The sequence below is a fragment of the Chrysochloris asiatica genome, unplaced genomic scaffold (genome assembly GCF_000296735.1).
Source record: "Chrysochloris asiatica unplaced genomic scaffold, ChrAsi1.0 scaffold00004, whole genome shotgun sequence".
In the NCBI taxonomy this organism is placed as follows: domain Eukaryota; kingdom Metazoa; phylum Chordata; class Mammalia; order Afrosoricida; family Chrysochloridae; genus Chrysochloris; species Chrysochloris asiatica.
Genome location: NW_006408522.1, coordinates 43691623 through 43713541, shown reverse-complemented (window position 1 = coordinate 43713541; position 21919 = coordinate 43691623). Strand labels below are relative to the sequence as shown.

The following is a 21919-nucleotide window of genomic DNA, read 5'->3' as shown; positions in this document are numbered from 1 at the left end:
GCAGCAATGAAGAAAGGGGATGTTCAACTACAATCCATTGACTCCCAATGACCTGGAATTAAGAGAGAGAAGAGGAAGGGCTGGTTGGTCCTGTGGTGAGACCTGGGAACACTTGAGCCCACAGATAAGGACATAGCCACAGAGGCCTAGAGTTGAGAGTGAAGCATCCAGCTGATATGAAATAAGTGAGATACACAAGAACACCCAAACTTGCAGACAGTACCCATTTGACACAGCCTTAATGGCTTGGTAATCAGAACTTGACTAGAGGAAGATTACCAAAATAAAAAATAAAAAAAAATTGTTTTTTTTGATAAAGGAAACAAAGGTAAATTGCTACAATTTGATGAACCTGACCTATACTCATGGAGGTGGTAATTCTAAATACCAACAGAGAGGAAAGGAGTCTTCACATCAAGTACCAATGCTATCATTGGCTACCTAAAATGAGGGGGCAATAAAGGCACGAAGTGAATGGCTTACAAGGTTTCAAGAGGGAGTTTAGTTTAAGAGTGTGTGGGGGTTGGGGGGTGGGGTGGGGAGAAAGAGTCCTCCACTGAATAGTTTTCATCTTGTCTAGATGGGTCTGGTGAAAACAGATGGGGATGAGATTTGTAAGATACAATAGTGAATAATTGTTATCATGATTAATTGCGACTGTCACAATAGTAAAGGTGCAAGTTTTGTAATAAAAACATGGAAGTGCTTAATCTTACAGTCCAGAAACAGAGGACCCTAGGACTATCAAGGGAGAAAAGCACAAGCAGAATGCGGGACCTTACCCAGAGAAGCAGTGACGGAGTCAGAGAAGGGGACATGGAGAGAGGGACCCGGCTGAGGACTCTAGATTCATGGGAAGAGAGGGACTAAGAGCCCGTGCCAGGAGGATGACTTGCAGAATGTGCTCTTTGGAGGTATAAATTATTATATATGCTTGAGTGTTTATTGTTTTCATTTTTTTAAAAAAAGCTAAAGTGAAGAGAGAGAAATACTGTTAACTAAGGTACATGGAGGGGATTATAATCATTGTAATGAAACAAAGTGTGTGATTTGTTGAATGCAAAACTGGTATCTGCCCTGTAAACTTTCACTCAATCCAAAATAAAAACCTTTTTTTTAAAAAAAAGAGTATTACAAACATTTAGAAAAGTAAAATTGTTAAGGACATGGTCCTAGCCCCATGACATGACACACTAATCACTCTAGAAAAAAGTATTAAAGTTTGACAGAAAATAACTGTCATTGTTGGACTCGTATTCAATAAATGTACTAACTAATGTTTTTCAATCAACAGCAGTCCATGCTGGATAGGACAATCATCTGAAAGTTTCATGACTTCCTTATCTAAATAACATCTGGAACCAGACACCAAGACCAGTTTGAGATGATGAAGAAAAATCTCAAACAGGCATGTGTTTAGTGGCCTCTTTAATGATTCTGTAACAGAAGAGTCACTGCTGATTTCTTACCTCTAGATCAATCATAAGTTCTATGAATCTTTCACAGTAATGAACTTTATCCATAGTGACAGGTTCTAGACATAAGAGAGGAAAACACATTAGAATTGTCTTACTTGGCCATCTTGTTTGCCATAGCTTGAAACTGCCAGTTATTTAATGATTTAATGATCTTATTCATCACAACTGCTCTATGATTCAGAGTAAGCACACATATTTAGTTCTACATGATAAATTAAACCCAACTTGGTCAGAAGCACATTTTAAAACTCAAGTTTGAAAAACTATTTCTAAAGGGTTAATTAAAGAAAATTTTTACTTATTAGGTTTTGAAATAAACTTGAGGTATTAAAAACTAAAAGGCAGCTTCATATCAGTTTTTGCTTTATCTTATTTATTGTCTTCACATACCAAACTTCTAAAAGTTCTGTTCTATAGCTAAAAACATACGTATATGTGTGTTGTTTTTGTTAAGTGCCATCGAGTCAGTTCCGACTCACAGTGACCCTGTGGTAAGGTTTCGGAGGAGCGACTGGTGAGTTTGAACCAACAACCTTGGGATTCAAATCGACTTTGCGGACCAATACTTATCCTACTGTAGCACATCACCAAGACTCCATGTGTAATTTGTCTAAACACACATAGAAAAAGGGCTGAAAAGATACAAAAAACGAATTAGACTTTCCCCCCACGAAATTAGCATTATTTTGGAAATTAAAACGCCAGTGGTATATGCTGTTCTTAAGTGCCGTGGAGTTGTTCCAGCTCACAGTGACCCTGTATAGTAAGGGTTCTGAACAGCGGCTGGCAGGTTTGAACTGTCGATCTTGTAGTTGGAAGTCCTATAGCGCCATATCAGGACTCCAATGGCATATAAAGCAATGTAATATTTTAAAAGATCATTGTCTTACTTTATCTTATTTGTGAGTTTTCCCTAGTGTACTATTTTTAAAGACATTTATTTTTGTTTTTAAGTAATTACAAGCTTGTGAAATGACATGATATACTTTTAGAGTACAAGGTTTGGTTTTGTTTTTGCTAATAACAGGAAATGTTCTACTATTTTATCAGCTAAAACTACCCTGCCAAGATTATTTTGATTAAAAAGGAGATAATTGTAGGGTGATTGTTACTGCTTAGTCTAAGGACTTCCAACAGGGACCAGCAAACAGTGCCAGACCTATAGAAAAGCACCCAACAAATGCTTACATAAAGCCACTGCTTTCTTTGTAGAGGACTACGAAATGAAAGGCTTCATATGACTATTTTTATGACTAATATATGGACGTGTTCACTTAAAACCTCTCTAGTTAACATATGGAGTCCTGGTATGGTGCTATGGGTTAACGCGCCAGACTGCAAAGCTGTTTGAACTGCAAGGTCGGCGGTTCAAGCTCACCAGCTGCTCCTCAGAAACCCTACACAGGGTGTGGGTCAGAACCGACTCCATGGCACTTCACAGCAACTACAGTTAACATATGCTCATAATCCAGACTCTAAAATAACAGAACCACACAATTTAGGTAGTTGAAAAAGACTACAAAACATTCTAGATGAGAATTTTCCACGTGAGAAAATGATTTAATGGAGGCTAGGTAGTGGTTACAAATCGGGCTGTGAACCGCAAGGTCAGCAGTTCGAAACTACCAGCTGTTCCGCGGGAGAAAGGTGAGGCTTTCTGCTCCCATAAAGATTTACAGCCTTGGAAACCCTGTACAGGGTCGCTATGGGTTGGAACCAACTCGACAGCACTTAACAACAACAACAACAAAGTAGAGTCCTGGCACTGTAGGGTGAACACTGCCCAGCTAGCTGCAAGGTTGACAGTTTAAACCTACCAGCCACTCCTTGGAAACCCTATACAGGGTCACTATGAGTCAACCAATTCAATGGCACTTAACAATAATAACAGGCTAGAACTAGAACTCAGTGTTTCCAGGGTCTAGTCTAAGTCATGTTGTTGTTACATGCCAAGTCGGGTCCAACTCATGGCAACCCAGTATAGGGTTTCCAATGAGAGGTTGGTTAAGTTTGAACTGCCGACCTTGGGATTCAAACCTACTGAGCTGCGGTCCAGTGTTGTCCTACAGTGCCACACCAGGATGCCAGTCTAGATCATTCTAAGAGCTGTTCAAATGAAATAATTTAAAAGTGTAAGTTTTAAATTAAATCCATTCAAACAGGCCCTCTCCTCATCTTTTTTCCTTCTGCCAAAAGAAAGTATTTTTGTCAAAAAGTTTAAAAAAAAATGAAAGCAAATTCTGCATTCTGTATCCTTATTTATAGCATGAGAAAAGTACTAGCAGTGGCCTGTTTAGAATCTGATGCTCCAGTTCTAAGCTCTAGTGTTGAGAGAGTCCTATTGGTACATTAGTTACCCCGCTGGCCTGTACTGTTCAATTGAAACCTTGTTACTCCAATTTCAGACACAAATACAGCCTTGTTGCTTGATTCTTAAGATGTGGTTTTGTGTGTGCATGTGTGCTTCTGCCCCTTCTTCTGACAACAGTCAGACATCTCAGCTCATTCTATGTAGACTTCCTTTACAACTGATAGGTATATGCTGTTTTTATAACCTTTAAAGTGAAGCTGTAATTTCATCCTTTAAAAAAAAATCAGCTTCCCTTTTCCCAAATGTATAATCCATCCATTTTCATATCCTTTCTAAACTGGCATATTTTTTCCATCATCTTGCAAGCCTAGTAAATAATTTTATTTTTTTCATCAATAAATAGGAGCCATGAAGGAGCGAGTCCTGGTGTGGTACTGGACCACTAACTAAAAGGTTGTCAGTTCAAACCCACCAGCCACTTCTGGGCAACTCTATAATGGGTTGCTGAGTCAGAACTGACTCAACAGTACTTAACAATAACTATGAAGATGGGAAATATTCACTTAATTTTATACCTCATACACAAAACGGATTCTCTTCCACCCCTCTTCACGGTACCTAATGTCACCTAGGCCACTACTAAGCACCACATTGTAAATACCATGGGGACATGGTCTGTGCTGGTTCTGCACAACACTGTACCCCAGGTACCTTGTGTGCAGGGTCTGCCTGACTCTAGTAAGCAAGATCAAAAAACATTTGTTAAATAAATGAACATTTCAATAACCAAGCCAGTGCCTTTAAAATAACCCATTACAACGCTCACAAACCGGTAATATACTTGAAAAGCAAAGGATGTACACTTTGTGATTACAACTGGAAAATCATTCTAAGAGCAGTTTTTAGACATGTTGTTAAGTGCCATCAAGTCGGTTCCGATGGACCCCAGTTTTTAGGCTAGAGATAAGTAAATGCTATCGGGGCAACAGAAAGATAAGTTCCAAATTGAGTTAAATAAAGAATAGTTACCAGAAAGCGGGACTGATTTCAGCACAGAGATAAACTTCTGAATGAGTTGTGACAGAAACCTTCTTTCTTGATAGGCCCTAAAATCAGAGATTACATTGACCAGATTAATTTTAAAAATACTTATTTCAAAAGTACTTTTCAAATGTTGAATATGGCTTTCTCGCCTTGCTTACATGCTTCATATGTTCCAATTCTGAAATTGGAAATATAATTTGAATATATGCTTTGTATGTAATTACAGCATTACATTAAAAATATCAAAAACAAAATCTCTGCCATAGAGTGGATTCTAACTGATAACACGTGATATAGGGTTTCTGAGAATGTAAATCTATACTGGAGCAGACAGCCTAATTTTCCTCCCACAGAGCAGCTGGTGGGTTAGAACAACTGCCCCTGCAGTTAATAGCCTAAGGCCTAATACCTAACTTCCAGAGTCACCAAAAAAGGAGCTTCATTACTGGCCTAATAAGCCATCTACAAAACATCTCTTTCACTTCTTGTAAAAGTTTTCCACCTGTGATTAACTAGAAAGGAGTATAACTGTTTTCTCTTTTAACTTCTATGTCTTCCCAAACTTCACTTTGCCTTGGATATTTTTCTCTGCATCCACCTTGGCTCTGTTTCTCCTAACGCCACAGGAGTGGCTTTATTGTTTACTGTCTTTTGCTTCTACTTCCCTCTCTCCCAGAGGTTTATGAGAAAATCAAGGTTTAGAGAAAATACGGAACCGACTCCTGGGCACATAACCACCACCAACCACCAGCGCCCCCCAAAACAAATTTACATTGTAGCAAAAGTAGAATTTTGACTTAGTTTCTTCTCTGAATCTTTTTTCATTTAACCAATATGCTAGTAAGAAATTAGAACTTTATTTTCAATGTGAAGAACTTATCAACAGTCATGTAATCAATATGTACACATTACAAATTTCTCTGTGGAAACACTTTCGAAGAGATTTTTGCTGGGCAAGACTTAGGGAAAGGTGAAAGGTAATTGTAATACTCACACAAAAGATGGTGAGGACTTGAACTAACACAGTAGCACTCGGAGTGAAGAGATGGAGATGGAAAAGGGACAGATGCTGAACAGATTCTGATGAACTGCTAGGTGTGTAGTTGACAGTAAAGCAGGTGATGTCTGGTTATGTTACTGACTGGAAGGGACATGTTCACCAAGGAGAGCGGGCTTGGCAGTGAAGGGGATGAGTTCATTTTCCTAGGCCATTCTAGCAGGGGGCGTGGATAGTACCTGAAGACATGAAGGGTGTGATTAGAGAGGCTGTATGAACCATGAAAAGAGATATGAGGACAAAAGGAAGTGAAGTCTGGAGTTATATTGGTTGATAATGAAAAAACGGGAGAGCTGAAAATCTGTGTGTCACTACAAAGTTGCTTTGAGGGAGAAGGGAAGACAGCTAGAAGGATAAGATGTTAGTGTCAGAGTGGTAATGGTGGTGGTTATGTGCCATGGTGTTGGTTTCATCTCACAGCGACTCTGCATAGGGTTTCTGAAGCCATAAATAAAGCAGAAAGCCTCATCTTTTCCCCAGGTAACTGGTGGTAGCTTCAAACTGCTGACTCTGAGGTTAGCAGTCCAATTTGTAACCACCATGCTACAGCAGCTCCTTGTTGTTTGTTGTTGTTAAGTGCCATCGAGTCGGGTCCGACCCATAGCGACCCTGTACAGGGTTTCCGAGGGTGTAAATCTTTACGGGAGTAGAAAGCCTCATCTTTCTCCCGCGGAGCGGCTGGTAGTTTCGAACCGCTGACCTTAAGGTTCGCAGCCCGATTCGTAACCACTACGCTACCAGAGCTCCTTAGGGTCTGAGAAATAATGCCCATTTCACCAGTCCTTTCCTGTGTTAATTTCCAGCGACAGTCTCATCTCTTTCATGATATCTTTCCAACCAACAGCCTCCTGATTGCATAATCAAGTGATATGTTCTCAGGTCTGCTCTACTTTACATCTTGGCAGTTTTTGACTACTCTTTACTTTTTGGAACCGTCTCTTTCCATTCTTCCATGACCCTTTTCTGCTGTGGTTCATTTACCTCTGCAGTTGCTACTTTTCTTTTTTTTTTCCCCCAGGTTCTTTGTCTTTATTTTTTTAGCTTTTCTTTTTCAGCTGTGGCTTTTCCCTGAAGTTGATCCTTCTCCCTCTGCTTTATCTCTCTTCATTTCCCCTCTCTACTGCCCCTCAGTGATTTCATGTACTCCCCAAGCTTTAACTATTATTTCAATTTGATTTAATTCTAACTCTCTCTGGCTTTCTTCATTCCTGTCTTCTGTATTTAATTCCTTGTTGTATACTCTGACGTGGTTGCACTGCCATGAACTCAAACTTGGCTTACATATTACATAGAACACATTTCCCCCTAAAAACTGAACAGTCCAGAGGCTTATAAAGTTTATGAAGATTTCAGCTCCTGATTATAGTCACTCTCCAATGCTAATATTCTCAAGAATTCTTTGTGACTTCAACACTTTCAAGACAGATCCTTTCAACCTCTTAGTTTGTTTCCTTAACCTGTTAATTGCTAATAGTCTTGTTTTCTACACTATCTCAGCCAATAACTTCTACTGCTTATGTTTGTATTTACCAGGAACTGAAAAAGTTCCATAATCACAATTTGAAGTACCCCACATTCTTCACATAAATATTTCACAACTGGACCAATAAATAGCATCATGATCAACAGAGAAAAGACTGAAATTGTCAAAGACTTCATTTTGCATGGATCCACTATTAACACTCATGGAAGCAGCAGTTAAGAACTTTTCAAAAGATGAGTTTTTTAGGCAAATCTGCTACAAAAGATCTTTCTGAAAGAAAGAAAAACAAAAAAGACCTTTCTACCACGTTAAAGAGCAAAAATGTCACATTAAGGACTAACGTGTGCCTGACCTAAGTCATGGTATTTTGAATCATCTCAAATGCATGTAAAAGTTGGACAATGAATCGGAAGGCCATAGAAGAATCAATGCATTTGAATTCTAGCATTGTGAAAAATACTAAAAGTACTATGGCTTGCCAGAATAATAAACAAATCTGTCTTGGAAGAAGTACAGCCAGAGTGCTCCTTAGAAGCCAGAATGACCAGACTTCGTCTACTGTTCTTTGGACATATTCAGTTTGTTATACTGTGGTGGCTTGCCTGTTGCTGTGATTACAGAAGTTATGCCATCGGTATTTTAAATACCAGCAGGGGCATCCATGGTGGAAAGGTTTCAGCTGATCTCCAGACTAAGACATACTAGAAAGGAAAGACAGATGACTTCCAAATATTTAGTCACTGAAAAATTTATGACAGAATACTGAAACAAGATGAAGAGCACAGGAATACTGTCAGATATAGTTTCGGAATACAAGCGCCTCAGATTGGAAGGTCTCAAAATATGACTGGGGAAGAGCTACCTCCTCAGACTAGAGTTGAATGAGATGGAATTAATGGAGTAAAGCCTTCAGGACCTTCATTGGCTGATGGGGCACAACGCAAAATAAGAAACAGTTGTAAGCAAGGAATGTACAAAGTATGAATATTGTTGTTGTTGTTGTTAAGTGCCGTTGAGTCAATTCCAATCCATAGCGAACCTGTATAAGGTTTCTGAGGAGCAGCTGGTGAGCTTGAACCACTGACCTTGCAGTTCAAAACACTTTGTAGGTTGACGCATTAGCCCACAGCGCCACACCAGGTGCATGAATATAGGAAACTGGAAATTGTGAAAAATGAAATGGAACCTATAAACATCAATATCCCAGGCATTAGTTAGCTAAAACGGACTGGTATTGATTGGCCATTGTGAATTTGATAATCACTTGGTTTACTATGTCAGGAATGACAAACTGAAGAGAAATGGCATCATATTCATCATCAAAATGAAAATTTCAAGATCTGTTTTGAAGTACAATGCTGACTGTGATAGGATAATATCCATATGCCTACACAGACCAGTTAGAGGCTTTCTGCTCCCATAAAGATTCACAGCTTCGGAAACCCGATACAGGATCGCTATGAATCGGAACCGACTCCAAGGCACATAACCACCACCACCATTACTCAAATTTACTACCAACCACCAAAGCCAGTGATGATGAAATTGAAGAATTCTACCAACTTCTTCAGTGTGAAATTAATCAAACATGCAATCAAGATGTACTGATAATTACTGGTGATTGGAATGCAAAGGTTTTCTCAATTGTGTGGATCATGACACACTATGGACAACATTGCAGAGAACGAGTATTCCGAACATTTAATCGTGCTCGTGAGGAACCTGTACATAGACCAAGAGGCAATTGTTCCAACAGAACAAGGGGATAATGAGTGGTTTAAAATCAGGAGTGCTTTCACCATATTTGTTCAATCTGAGCAAATAGTTTGAGAAGCTGGATCATATGAAGAAAAATGTGGCATTTGGATTGGAGGAAGACTCATTAACAACTTGTGATGTGCAGATGGTACCAACTTGCTTGCTGAAAGCTAAGAGGATTTAAAATATTTATTGATAAAGATCAAAGACCACAGCCTTCGGTATGTATTGCTCTTCAATGTAAAGAAAACAAAAATCCTCACCACTGGACCAATAAATAATATCATGGTAAATGGGCAAAGATGAAGTTGTCAAAGATTTCATTTTGCTCGGATCCACTATTAACACTCATAGAAGGAGCAGTCAATAAATCTACTCCACATGACTTTTTAAAGTGTTCAAGAGCATAGTGTCAGTTTGAGGACTAAGGTTGAACCTGACCCAAACCATGGTATTTTCAGTAGCGTCATATGCATGTAAAAATAGGACAATAAATAGGGAAGACCATAGAAGAACTGATACATTTGAGTTATGGTGTTGGAGGAGAATATTTAAAATACCATGGACTGCCAGGAGAACAAACAAATCTGTGTTGGAAGAAGTATATCCAGAATGTTCCTCAGAAGCCAGGATGGCCAGACTTCATCTCTCATACTTAGGATAAATTACCAGGAGGGACGAGTCCCTGGGAAGGCCATCATGCTTTGTGAAGTGAAGCGTCAGCGAAAGAAGACAGACCCCTGACAAGATAGACTACCAGCAGCAATGGGTTCAAGTGTAGCAACAATTGTGAGACTGGTGCAGGACCAGACAGTGCTCTGTTGTGCATTAGGTCCCTATGAGTCATTATTGACTCAATGGCACCTAAAAACAACAACAGCAAATATATATAGAAGTACAGTGGTTTTAGGATACACACTGGACTTTAAACCACAAGGTTAGCAGTTCAAGTCCACCAGTATTCCCATGGGAGAAAGATGAGGCTTTCTGCTCCTGCAAAGATTTACAGCCTTGGAAACACTATACAAGGCTGCTATGAGTTGGAACTTACTTAATGGTACTTAACAACAACAGATATATTTATATGATGTATATGAGGGGAGTTCAAAACGTTAATGGAAAATGTATATTATGAAGAAACTATGCATGAATTTCAAATTTGTTTTGCACCAAAGTAAACTCATACTAACATGTCTGAGTAGACTAGTTTAGAAGACACAGGTTTAAAATGACCCATCAGAGAAATATGAATTCTACTCAAATTAAAGCAAGAACAAACATCCAATTTATGGTGAAACTTGAATGGAAGAATGGTGAAATCACTGAAGCCTTATGAAAAGTTTGTGGGGCAATGCCTCAAAGAAATCAGCAGTTTACACAGGGATAACTCGTTTTAAGAAGGGGCTAGATAAAGCCTGCAACGGCAAACCATCCGCATCAATTTAGAGAAACAAATCTTGCTCATGAACAATTGAAGAGGTCCGGTGAGTAACAGGAAAAACAGTAACACCAAAACCAGCTTAATTGTTTCAATTTACCCAATTCAGACTGAAAAAACGAATGCTGAGCAAGCTTTCTACTCAATGGGTACCTAAACTATTGCTCCCAGGTCAGCTGCAGAAAAGAGCAGAGCTTTCAAGTGAATTTTTTAACACGTGGGATCAAGATCCTGAGGCTATTCTTTGAAGAATTATAAAAGGAGATGAAGCATGGCTTTACTAGATCCTAAACACAAAGTGCAATGAAAGCAATGGATACCAAAATGCGGAAATGAACGAATCAAAGCAAAAGCAACCGGTCAAAAGCAAAGGCCATGGATGGGGACACTTTGTGGAGAAGTTCACAGCATTATGCTTACTGGCTTTCTGGAGGGCCAAAGAACAATTAGGCTCCTTCTGATTTCTGTTTCCTTCCTAGTCTTAAAAAAATCCTTACAGGGCACTCATTGTTCTTTAGTTAATTATGTAAAACAGATGGCATCGACATGGTTAAAGAACCTCAGTTTGTTACAGATGGGTTAAATGACTGGTATCATCGCTTACAATTGTGTCTTGACCTTGATGGAGCTTATGTTGAGAAATAAAGTTTGTATTTTTCATTTTATCTTTTAATTCCATTTCTCCACAAAATTTCTGAAGTCCCCAGAACTTTGTAACTACTAAGTATCTCTTCTTAAATGTGTAGTAAGCACATAAACTTAATATATCCAAATTAAGCTCCTTAACATTGTCCCCAAACTTCTATCTTCTATAGACTCCCACATCTCAGATTATGGCAATTCTAAATTTTCCAACCAATTAAGCTAAACATCCACAGTCATCCATAAGTCTTCTTTATGTTTTCACATTCTACGTCTAAACCAATAGCAAATCATGTCATATTATATTCCCGATCTGACCCACTTCTCACTACCTCCACAATTACCATTATCTACTATTTCCCCAAGGAGCTGTGGTAGTGTAGTGGTTACAAATCGGGCTGCTAACCTCAGGGTCAGCAGTTCGAAACTACCAGCCGTTCCAGGGGAGAATGATGAGGCTTTCTGCTCCCGTAAAGATTTACAGCCTCGGAAACCCTGTGCAGGGTCACTATGGGTCAGAACCGACTCCACGGTACATAACAACAACTATTGCCCTGTCATACAGCATTTCCTCTCAATTAGTCTTCCTCTTCCCACCCTTGTCAATCTTCAGTCTACTCTCACAGAATACACAGGGTGATCTTGTTAGAATAATCATACAACTCCTTTGCACAAAAACCTTCCAGAAGCTTCTACCATTTCAGAGCAAAATCAAAATTCTCTCAATGGTCTACAAAGTACAAATACAATCAATTTCTTTGTTAACTTCTTTGACCTCAAGTCCTTTGCTTACTCTACTCCAGTTATCCTAACATCCTTGTTTTTCTTGAACACCATCAAGGTCCTTCCTCAAAGTCTTTGTATTTGCTGCTATCTCAATCTGGAAAGCTCATTCTTAGTAATCTCCCAACTAACTCACCTTTCAGGTCTTTTCTCAAATGTTCACACTGTAGTGAGGGCTTCTCATTCTTTCACTCTAAAAACTGCAAAAATCAACCCCTACACTATCCTTCATAGTTATCAATCCTTACTTGCTCTTACGTCCCTATAACTGATTTCTTTTTCGCCATAGTACCCTGATCATCTAATATACTAAGTACAATAAAATTCTACTTATTTCTGTTTTTACAACTAAAATGTTAAAAACCAGGAGAGCAGAAATTACTTTCTGTCCTGGTGTGGATAATCACTTGACTGCTACCCATAGTTGGCGGTTCAAACTCACCAGTCACTTCTTGGAAGCCCTATACAGGATTGTTATGAGTCAGATCCAACTCAACGGCACTTAAAAACAACAACATATCCCCAATACCTAGCATAGCATATCGCAAAATACTAAACATTCAATATTTGTTTAATGAATAAACCAATTTGCTTAGAATGTGTTATTTCTAAGAGTGAGGGAGAAGAAAGAAAGAAAAGGTAGACTGATGGCCTTAAAATTGTGGAGAAGACTGAGAATTACCTGAGAACCAGAGCACAGAGGATAGGCAGGGAGGAAAACAGTGGTCACCTATACATGCCAGCTCCTCACTTACCAACTATCTTGTTACCTGACATTTTGCATTTACAATAGTAAAATATCTACTAGTCGACTATCTTGCACATTAATGTCCTGTCTGGCAGTAACAAGTCAGGGTATGAGGCGAGACTAATGCTGGCTGTGATGGGTAAGGTTATGTATCAATTTGGCTGGGCCAGGATTTGCAGTGATTGGGCAGTTGTATCGTGATATACTTTGGTGGTGGTGGTTATGTGCCGTGGAGTCGATTCCAACTCATAGTGACCCTGTACAGGGTTTCCAAGGCTGTAAATCTTTATGGGAGCAGAAAGCCTCATCCTTCTCCCGCGGAACAGCTGGTCATTTCGAACTGCTGACCTTGCGGTTTGCAGCCTGATTCGTAACCACGACGCTACCAGAGCTCCTTTAGCAGTTATATAATGATGCGGTCATCCTCCATTTTCTTGTAATGTTGAGTCTCACATAACAACTCAGTCCTTGGAATTTAATCATGTTAAGTACAGAAAGGGTGTATTTACTTACTAGTGGCACAGAAAGAAGGGAAATGCTCAATATTTGCTTAATTAATGAATTAATCGTGCTTGGAGTGTGTCAAAGGCATTGTTAAGAGTAAGGGAGAAAAAGAAAGAAAAGTTGGACTGATGGCCTAAGATTATGAAGACTGTGGTGTGCTGCACCTTCTGTGTTAGACCTCTGTGAAAAATCCTCCTGTGACAATATTAAGTAAAAGCACTTAGTAATACTTATTTGGACTCAACACTACAACAAGAAACAAACTAGTCAACATCTTCTAGGATCTAGGAGCCAGCACAGTAAACCATGTGGAATGGAACACTGTCAACATACTGTTCTCTTGCTTCTGGATCCATCTTTTCATCATTCTTTTTAATCAAATTCCAGAATTTTCTTAGCTTGGGTGTCTTTTTTAATTCTAATTCCAATCGTGCCTGAAAGAGAGATAAGCTATTAAGTCACTTGTAATCTCAAATTTTACTAGGAAAATGATTAGGCCAACTACTAGCTAGCTTTCTGAGGGGGCTTCAAAAAGTTTATGAAAAATTCCATTATCTTGTAGTTCTATTTGTCCAGGAACTTTTTGAAGCTCCTCATATATTGATATGACATAGAGCAACTAAAAATTCAGAAACTAATAACCATATTCTAAAAACTTACTCTTTTTAATACTTGTTAATAGAAATAGACACAAGAAACTCTTCTAATCAACATTCAAACCTCAATAATCAAGTAGCTATCTTTTTTATTTTATTATACGGGATTCATCTTTAAAAATGTGAGCATTAAAGCTCATGAACATAAGATTTAATCTGAAAAATAAACATGAAACAGTTATCACAACTAAACAAGGAATGCCCACATCATATTTTCTCTTATGGCACAAATCCTTTTTTTTTTTTTTTATACTTAGTATTAACTATTTATATGTGCATTATGTTTTCATTCCCATCAACCAGCACCTATGAATGTGCTTACTTAGATGGGTGTGTATTAAATAACAGCTGGGTGCAAGAAATAGAATTTTAAATAAATTATTCCATGGAAATTTACTCCCTAAGAGCTGTTTATCTGGCTTTGATACATAAATATAAGTCAATAGGGATCTGAGGAAAAGTGATGCTGCTAATATTAAATATGATCCAGACCTTTTCCTGCAGCTATAATGCACACTCCCATCAAAGTAAATAAAATAAAAAAGAACAATGTAAGGATAATACTACTTTGCTAAATTAACCCCCTTTATTAATAATCTCTCTTTACAGATAGATAGTACTCTATCTACACATAGAACCATCAGTGAGTCCTGTCTCATAGTGACCCTGTATAGGGTTTCTGAGGAGTGGCTGGTGAGTTTTAACTGCTTGCCTTTAGGTTCACACCAACCTTGTGGTCGAGTGCTTATCCTACAGCATCACACCAGGACACTACATCATCTCTAAAACTATCCTTATGTAAAATATATGACAAGCTTCAATTCGAAAAGTTCATGAAAAAAATTTTATTATCTTTTCATTCCACTTTTCCACAAATTTTCTGAAGCTAGCTTGCACATCAACACTTAAAAACTGCAAAAATAATGTACAGTAAATCAGATAAAATTTCTAAGCAGGAAAAGACACTCTTACTTACCACTTTGACATCCATGCAAGAGAAAGATGAGGCTGCCTGGTTCCATAAATATTAACAGTTCAAAACCTTATATTGGGTCACTGTGTTGTTGTGAAGTAGGTTCCAACTCATAGCGACCCTGTAGTAGGGTTTCTGAGGAGTAGCTGGTGAGTTTGAACTGTTTATCTTGCAGCTCAAACCTACCATCCAGTCCAGTGCTTAGCCTACAGAGCCACACCAGGACCCCAGGGGTCACTGCAGTTGGAATGAACTTGATGGCAGTGGGTTGTACATCCAAACCAATAGCACAGAATCTAAACACCTATTTTACTTACAACATGTCTGCACATGTTTCTGAAAAGAGATACTTACAGGCTGCAGACCCATCCACATTGGAAGGGAGATAAGCTGCTGTACTTGATTCCGGATCAAGTCTACTTCCTGTTTAAGGCATTAAGAAAACAAGTTATACATGCACCAGCATTTCTACTTAAGTTGTTACATAGGCACACTCTTGTTGTTGTTAAGTGTCAGGCTGGTTCCAACTCCTAGTGACCCTATATAGGATTTCCAAGAAGTGGCTGGTGGGTTTGAACCATCAACCTTGTGATTAATAGCCCAGCGCTTATCCTACAATGGTATTGTTGTTGTTGTTAAGCGCCATCGAGTCAGTTTTGACTCACAGCCACCCTATATAGGGTTTCCAACCAAAGAGCGGCTGGTGATTGAACCACTGACACTGTGGCTCAAACTGGCCTTGTGGTCCAGCGCATTTTCCTGCAGTTCCACACCACGACTCCACAAAGCTATGTACTGCATATTAAATTCTGGGAATCATTACAAATTAGTGATAGTATAGTATCAAGAAGATTAATACTTTTTTTTTTTTAAAGTTAGCATTTCAGTAATAAATTCATTCTTAAATTGGCTAAGATAGTTGTTGTTGTTGTTAAGTGTCGTTGAGTCGATTCTGACCCATAGTGACCCTGTATAGGGTTTCCAAGGAGCAAGTGGTGACCTTGAACCACTGACCTTGCAGTTCAAATGACTTTGTAGTGTGACGCATTAGTCCACAGTGCCACACCACGACTCCAGCTAAGACAGTAGAAACTTTAAAGGACTGGGATCACGATGGGTATTATGATATAAGGTTCTCTGGTGGCACACTGGTTAAGCACTTGTCTGCTAACAGAACAGCTGGTGATTTGAACACACCCAGTAGATGTGGAAGAAATGACCTGGTGATCTGCTTCTGCAAATATACAGCCTAGAACACCCCTGGTGTAGTCCTACGCTGAAGCACGGCGTCACCATGAGTCAAAGGTGACTCAACAGGACCTAACAACAACAGCGGTGGCTAAACTTAGAACCAAATTTACAAATTACTTTGTTTTTGTTGAATTTCGGAAAAGGAATCACATCCACTTACATTAATTTTTATTTGCTCTGATTAATATTTAAGTAGTAATCAGGGTCTCCAGATTCTGAATTACTATAAGCATCATATTTTTAACAAAAATCCCTGTGAGGCAGTTCACAGAAGACTCAAAAAAACAACAATCCACCTATCTGGTACTGACAATTAACATTCAGTCTTCTGGATAAAAGATAATTCTATACATTCTTACTGCATGGGTCTAAGTATACTACCAACTCAGAAGCACTTAACTTTAAATAAATATGCATAAGGGGACTTCAAAAAGTTCACGGCAAATTTCCATTTTCTTTTCACTCGATTTGTTCATGAATTTTCTGAAGCTCCCTGTCAGATATACCTTCAGATAACCACAGCAGAGAAGCACAAATGAACTATTAATTATTGTAAATGTTTATTGGTTTAGAAGATAATCTTAAGAAGAATGATTATGTATTAGTACACAACATACTTTCAAAGATTATCCACAATTGCTCTTAATCAGTGACCTGAGGAAGCAACTCTCCTGAAGACTCTCCAGCCTGCGTACTTAAAAAGTAAGGAACTATGCGTTTATAGCTTAGCACACAGGTCTCACTCCGCAAACCTCGTATTAACCACACTCTTTGCTGCTGCTCAGTTTTGTGCTCTACTTTGAGAGATGTCAGTTCTCATTACAATTTTGCTGACAGTCTGGATAGAGAAAAGGAGAGAGCAAATCCTAATCTATTAAGAAGTGAACAGGCCTCACAAATTGATTTTACTGAGACTGGCCTAATATCATGCTTTTAACATTACTCTCTTTCACCACGACCATGAATGAAGACGACTGGCTACAGAGGTCATCTTATCTAAACTCAACCTAGAAGAACAAGGAGACTGGAAAATCCACCCCCAAAACATAAGGTAAAATTACCAAACTATTGAAACAATGATCAAGAAAAAGCAGCAAGACTGTCTGTTCATGAAGTGAAAATTCCCCGTCAGTTTCAGCTAACGCAGCTTTCAAGATGCACTTAAAAAAGAATGGGAAGTGATCTGGTTTCTTCTTAAAAGTCTGAAAAGAAAAAGAAAAAAATTTATTTTTAAATATACTTGCTCACCTACTTTTTCCCCCCTTAAAGAAATACTGGTAAGGTTTTATTAGTCTACTAACAAAAGCAAATAATTACAAAAAACACATTATTTATATATGTATAAAAACAAGAATTTGCAGTATATTTATAATTAATGGTAGTAGGTCAAATAGAGATTTGCTGGCAAGAAAACGAGAGTGCAGAAACCTTCAGCAAATAAAATGGCTTTAATATATTTTGTTTTTATTCTGTCAATTACACATGTTTTTAGCTTAGGCTTTATTTTCTTATTAAGGATTTGAAAATTGTAATTCTGAATTATAGTAAAAATGATAATTTTCCCACTCTAATCTCAAAAACTGCCTCTCCTGCTTTATATCATTTCTATACTTTTAACATGTAAGCAATGTAAATATATTTAAGACACTGTGTAATCTACAGTCTCTTCTCGATACGGGCATATTTCTTGTTTTTCACAGATACGTGCTCCAAGCATATGGTCTTCACTACCCTTACTCTTCTATCATTCAGTTCTCTAAAACAAGTTTACATCCAAGTCACTCCCCAGAAGCTGTAGGGCTGTAAGGGCCAAAGGACTTTCATCAACTCTCAACTCCTTTCTTTCTGTCTGCTACTTAAATGGCAGTGCTCCTAGACTATTATGCTCATTCATTATTTCCCTTTGCCATCTTTCAACAACCATATATACTGATTTCAAATATTCATCTTCAGTCTAGATTTCTCTCCTTAGCTCTAGAGCCTTGGATTCCTCTACTGCAAAAGTAAATCTAGATATTCTAGTGACAATTTAAACCCAATGTGTCCAAAACTCAGTTCAACAACTTTTGTACGCTTCAAAGTAGCCCTCTATCCTCTATTACCTAGCTTGGTAAATGACATCATCATCTGTTATCACTTAGAAGCCCAGACAGGGAGGATTACTGGAAATAACATTCTTCCCTAACACTACTTCAATTAATTATTTTATCCAATCAATTCTACTTTGTAAATCTGTGTGTTTAGCCTTCATTTAATCATTTTTGTTTCTCTATTTCAAATCCTAACCACCAAGTATTTTTTATATAACATTTTTTATAAACAGATCAGATCATTCTCTGGCTCAAAAATTTCTTTCTTCTTACATTAGTTTGAAGCAACTTCAAGAAATTCCTAGGATCTCCCAGTAACACATAGGACCTACAGTTTAGTTTGGCTCTAATCTGTCCTGAGATATATGTATATTTGAAAGAACAGTCCATAGTTTTATCTTAAACAATATAATGCCTTCTCACTTTGAAGACTATCCCCTTAAAGCAAATGAAAAGCACCCATGCCTTTTCTGCATTTAAAAATTCTGACCAGTAGGAAAGAAATTATTTTCATGAACTGATCATTTTATGATCATTCTGCAGCTGAAACCCACCAGCTGCTCCTGGAAACCCTAAACAGGGTCTCTGAGTCAGACTGCTCGACGGTACATAACAACAGGGAAAAGCTAGATTTTGGTTCTCCACTGACCAAGCCTCTATTGTAGCAACACAAAGAGAAAAACATTAGTTCATTAGAAATTTCAAGAAGGGAAAAGAGACCCCAAATCAGGGACAAAGAAACAATGGAAATTATAAACACATCTTGACTTTGGAAACAATACTCTATTCAGGTAACTAAAATTTACACGCCCTGTTGTGAAACAAGCTATTATTTCATTTGAGCATTGCTGTTGTTAACTGCCATCAAGTCAGTTCTGACTCATAGCAACCCTATATAGGAGCAAGTGGTGAGTTTCAACCACCAACCTTATCGTTCAAACTGACCTTGCAGTGCAATACTTACCCTGCAGGGCTCTTCGTAATTACTTATGTACATTGTATTTTGGTGGTTCCTGGCGTATGTTTTTAAAACCCATGTCATTCTTAGTTCCACACACAAAGTACAATAATAACTCCACATGCATAATTTTTCAATTCATAGAAAATTTGTTTAAAGAAAGTATTGAAACCAAAAGAAAACTGATATTATTGTCTTTCCTATACCCATTCTGTTTTTAACATTTATTACTGAATAAAGTACAATTGTAAAAGCATTTCTCACTGTCAGCAAAAAGTTCTGCTACTTTGTAAGAACTTAAGTGGGCACAGTATGAAAGTGATGAAGTAATTCAAATCTGTTACCTCCCATGCAGGCACATTTTCTCTGAATTTCTCATTCACCATACAACAGATTGACATTAAATAGGCCTTGCTGGACACCTCTGGAGAATAATTCATCCAGAGGTAATTTTCAAGGTACTGGCTGTGAAAAGACATAGAATAGTTCATTACTTATCACCTCTCACTGCAATGCATAACTCATTTGGAAAAGTAATCCTTCAAAACTTTCTAAAAACATTTGAAATCTAATATGTGTGATTTGAGAATGATTCTCAAGTTTACCTGTAATCTAGGATCACCTCTACCTGAGGCAGATGTGGCCTGACAAAATGAGAACCTTATACGCTGAACAAAGAAGACACCACAAGTGACTTACATCATTATCACACCATACCACAAGATGTCCCCTCACCAAGGCTCTTTATGAAGTGAAAAAAACAAATATACCAGAGAAGACAAAATGAAATGATGGGTGCTTTCAGAGATATATTTATCTGAGACCCACATCAAAACCTAAAGACTTCCAGAAACTAAGACTTAATCAAAGAGAAGCCCTTAACACTTAATTCACAACATTTCAAGATACTGACATTTGCCCTTTCAGATGCCAAAATTCTCATTTTGAGAATTTGGTGAAGATATCCCAAAATAAATGTACATATCTGTGATTTTTAAAACCTTACAGCCATTTCTTATGGATGAGGATAGGTATAAACATCAATTACTGTGTTGGACTGCACAGTACTCTCAAGCACTAACAGAAAAAGCAAGAAACTTTGTTCCAACTATAAAATACCCCACACATGCATAATTTTTCAGTCACTCACTCACACACACATATACACATAAACTGTTAAGACATGGTAGACGCCACTATAGGGCTACCGTTTTTCTACATTCTCCTATGGGTCAAGGACCCATGGGTCTATCTTTTAATAATTCTTCTTGCAATACAATGCTACCTAAGAAACTGGATATATAAGATTTTGTCCAAAATAAACGTCAAAATGCTCTAAGTGATACTAGAGTACTTTCATAAATACATGTATGAAGTTTTATTTCATTCTTTCCATTAAATCCATTAAATTCCATCTTCCCAAATTTTGTGTTTTAAAACTTCTGTCAATCAACCAACAGTCTGATGATGTGAACCTATCGTTGCCTGAAGCTGCTTTCTTTCAAAAAATTTAGCCAGGTATATAATTCTAGTTCAATAGTGGTTTTTACTCTCTGTTCTACTCTCACTCCCTGTTTTTTTCTATTATTATCATTAAAAACTGTACAATTAATTTGCCCCTTCTAATGAATAATCTTTTCTAACACATTTTAAAATCATTAGTGTGTGTTTTTAGCTCTGTGAATTGCTCTGCTCAGGATTTGCTGTCATTTCTGAATCTGGCACATTCATGACCATCATTGATTCTAAATTTGCTGTAATTTCTGAATCCAAGTGTCGCTATGGGTTAATGTGCTGTACTGCAGTCAGTTTAAACCACAAAGTCAGTGGTTCAAGCTCACCAACAGCTCCTCGGAAACCCTTTTCAGGGTGGCTACGGGTCGAACTGCAAGGTTGGCAGTTCAAGCTCACCAGCTGCTCCTTGGAAAGCCTACACAACGTCACTATGGGTAGGAATCCACCCGACAGCACTTAACAATGAGTCTGAACGAACTTGACGGCACTTTAGCAACAGATTCTTGACCATCATCTTTTCTAGATTGCCTCTCCTGTATTCGTTCTCTATTTCTTCTAGAACTCTTACTGGATCTTCTCTTTCTAGACATCATACTCCTTCACCCCTTTCTTTCATGTTTTTAAACTCTCTCTTCACAAGATAACTCTGCATTTTCTTATGATTAATTTACTGATCTATCTTCCAGTTCACCAATCTGCTATTTGGAGTTCTGGCGTGGCACTATAGGATAAGCCTGGGGCACTTAACCATAAGGTTTGCAGTTCAAACCCATCAGCTGCTCCTTGGAAACCCTATACAGAGTCACTGTGAGTTGGCACCAACTCGATGGTACTTAATAACAACAACCTGCTATTTAATTTGCCCAGTGAGTTTATATTTTAATATATTTTGATTTCTATGTTTTTTCCCTCAAATTTGTACTTTTTTCTTGCTCACATATTTACCTTTTCTTTTATGCTATGATAATTTCAAGTATAATTTGACAGTATAGCAATTATTTAATTATCTGAACTGGAAGGGCTCTATTTCCATTTGTGTTTTCAACTGATACTTGCTTATAGCGGACTGTTTCCCTAACGTGTTTTGTAATTTCGAAGTGCAACTTCACCTTCACTAAGGCTTTACTAGAGTCCTGGTGTGGCGCTGTGGGTTAATGTGCCAGACAGCAAAGCTGTTTGAACTGCAAGGTTGGTGGTTCAAGCTCACCAGTCACTCTTCCAAAACTCTAT

The 21919-nt window shown here is 38.0% G+C and overlaps 1 protein-coding gene across 1 annotated transcript in view; it reads right to left on the bottom strand.

The window, feature by feature from the left end:
- Window positions 1-21919, bottom strand: part of AQR (aquarius intron-binding spliceosomal factor) — a 133892-nt gene that overhangs the window by 97963 nt on the left and 14010 nt on the right. The window contains exons 5-10 of the mRNA XM_006831906.1: window positions 19519-19639; window positions 17188-17328; window positions 15230-15298; window positions 13580-13680; window positions 4819-4895; window positions 1470-1534 (exon numbers count right to left, since the gene is read on the bottom strand). Of these exons, the coding sequence (XP_006831969.1) occupies window positions 1470-1534; window positions 4819-4895; window positions 13580-13680; window positions 15230-15298; window positions 17188-17328; window positions 19519-19639 (574 nt within the window). The remainder of the gene's footprint in view (window positions 1-1469; window positions 1535-4818; window positions 4896-13579; window positions 13681-15229; window positions 15299-17187; window positions 17329-19518; window positions 19640-21919) is intronic.